The sequence below is a fragment of the Myotis lucifugus genome, unplaced genomic scaffold, assembly GCF_000147115.1.
Source record: "Myotis lucifugus unplaced genomic scaffold, Myoluc2.0 scaffold_412, whole genome shotgun sequence".
In the NCBI taxonomy this organism is placed as follows: domain Eukaryota; kingdom Metazoa; phylum Chordata; class Mammalia; order Chiroptera; family Vespertilionidae; genus Myotis; species Myotis lucifugus.
In genome coordinates, this window is record NW_005871460.1 from 27,150 (window position 1) to 28,255 (window position 1,106).

Here is a 1,106-nt window from a genome sequence, read left to right on the forward strand (position 1 = left end):
GCCCTTTTATTCCAGATGTTTCTTTACAGGAAGCTGAAAGTCCAACCATCTAATCAATTGGTCTTTATAGTGATTAGCTCCATCCTGAGAGTATGTAGGGCCTCTGTGCTGTCACCTCATCAACATAAACTCATGTTTTTAATGGAGAACAAAAGATACCTTTATCACTTAGGAAATTACAAGGGTTTTACAACCTCAATGTCAAGAACTATGAATGAAGACAAGTATATTTCTTATTTTACATAACATAAAATTGTCACTACATAGTTACTTGACATGAAGGCTTTTTTAAAACAGTTTTATTTCTAACTAGGATTATGAGAGATTACAGAATGATTCACTTCTGTTCTGTCCTAGAACGCAGGAAGATCCATCATCCTCTGCCATATCACCTGCGCAGTCGAAGCATTCAGAAGAATGTGGAACGATGCTGTGAATATAATATGTCTGCAAGTATTAATCAGAGCGGAGGTCATTACCTATTAAAGCAAAATCATGATATGTCTGAGATGAGTGAAAAACTTATAGAATCAAATTTAAATTTTGAAAACCAAAACAAAAGCTGTAACTTAAAGAATTCCATTGAGTTGAATGGAGATAGGACATGCATTGTGCATGCTAACCAAGAACAATTTTACACTGAAATCACATTGCCTGGCAGTACCAAACCCATTAATAAGAAGTCCCAGATCACCCTAGAGAGAGTACATGTATGCACTGAATGTGGGAAAGCCTTTGTGAAGATGTCTCAGCTCACTGATCACCACAGAGTTCACACAAGAGAGAAACCTTATGGGTGCAGTCTGTGTGGGAAAACTTTCAGCAGAAAATCCAGGCTCACCGAACATCAGAGAATTCATTCGGGACTCAAACAGTATGAATGTACTGAATGTGACAAAACCTTCCTCAAGAAATCACACTTCAGTAGACATCAGAAAACTCACATGGGAGAGAAACCTTATATGTGCAGTGAATGTGGGAAAGAGTTCATCAAAAAGTTTTGGCTCATTTGTCATCAGAGAACTCATACAGGGGAGAAACCTATTGGTGCAGTCTATGTGAGAGACCTTCTGTACAAAGTTCTAATCTAAATAAACATCAAAAAA

At 37.3% G+C, this 1,106-nt stretch overlaps 1 protein-coding gene across 1 annotated transcript; it reads left to right on the forward strand.

Moving 5' to 3' along the window:
* The first annotated feature begins 61 nt into the window (after positions 1-61).
* On the forward strand, positions 62-1,091 carry LOC106694393 (zinc finger protein 615-like). The gene has a single exon (XM_014467714.2). It carries the CDS (start codon positions 318-320, stop codon positions 1,089-1,091), a length of 774 nt encoding a protein of 257 aa, XP_014323200.1. The 5' UTR covers positions 62-317.
* The last annotated feature ends 15 nt before the right edge of the window (positions 1,092-1,106 follow it).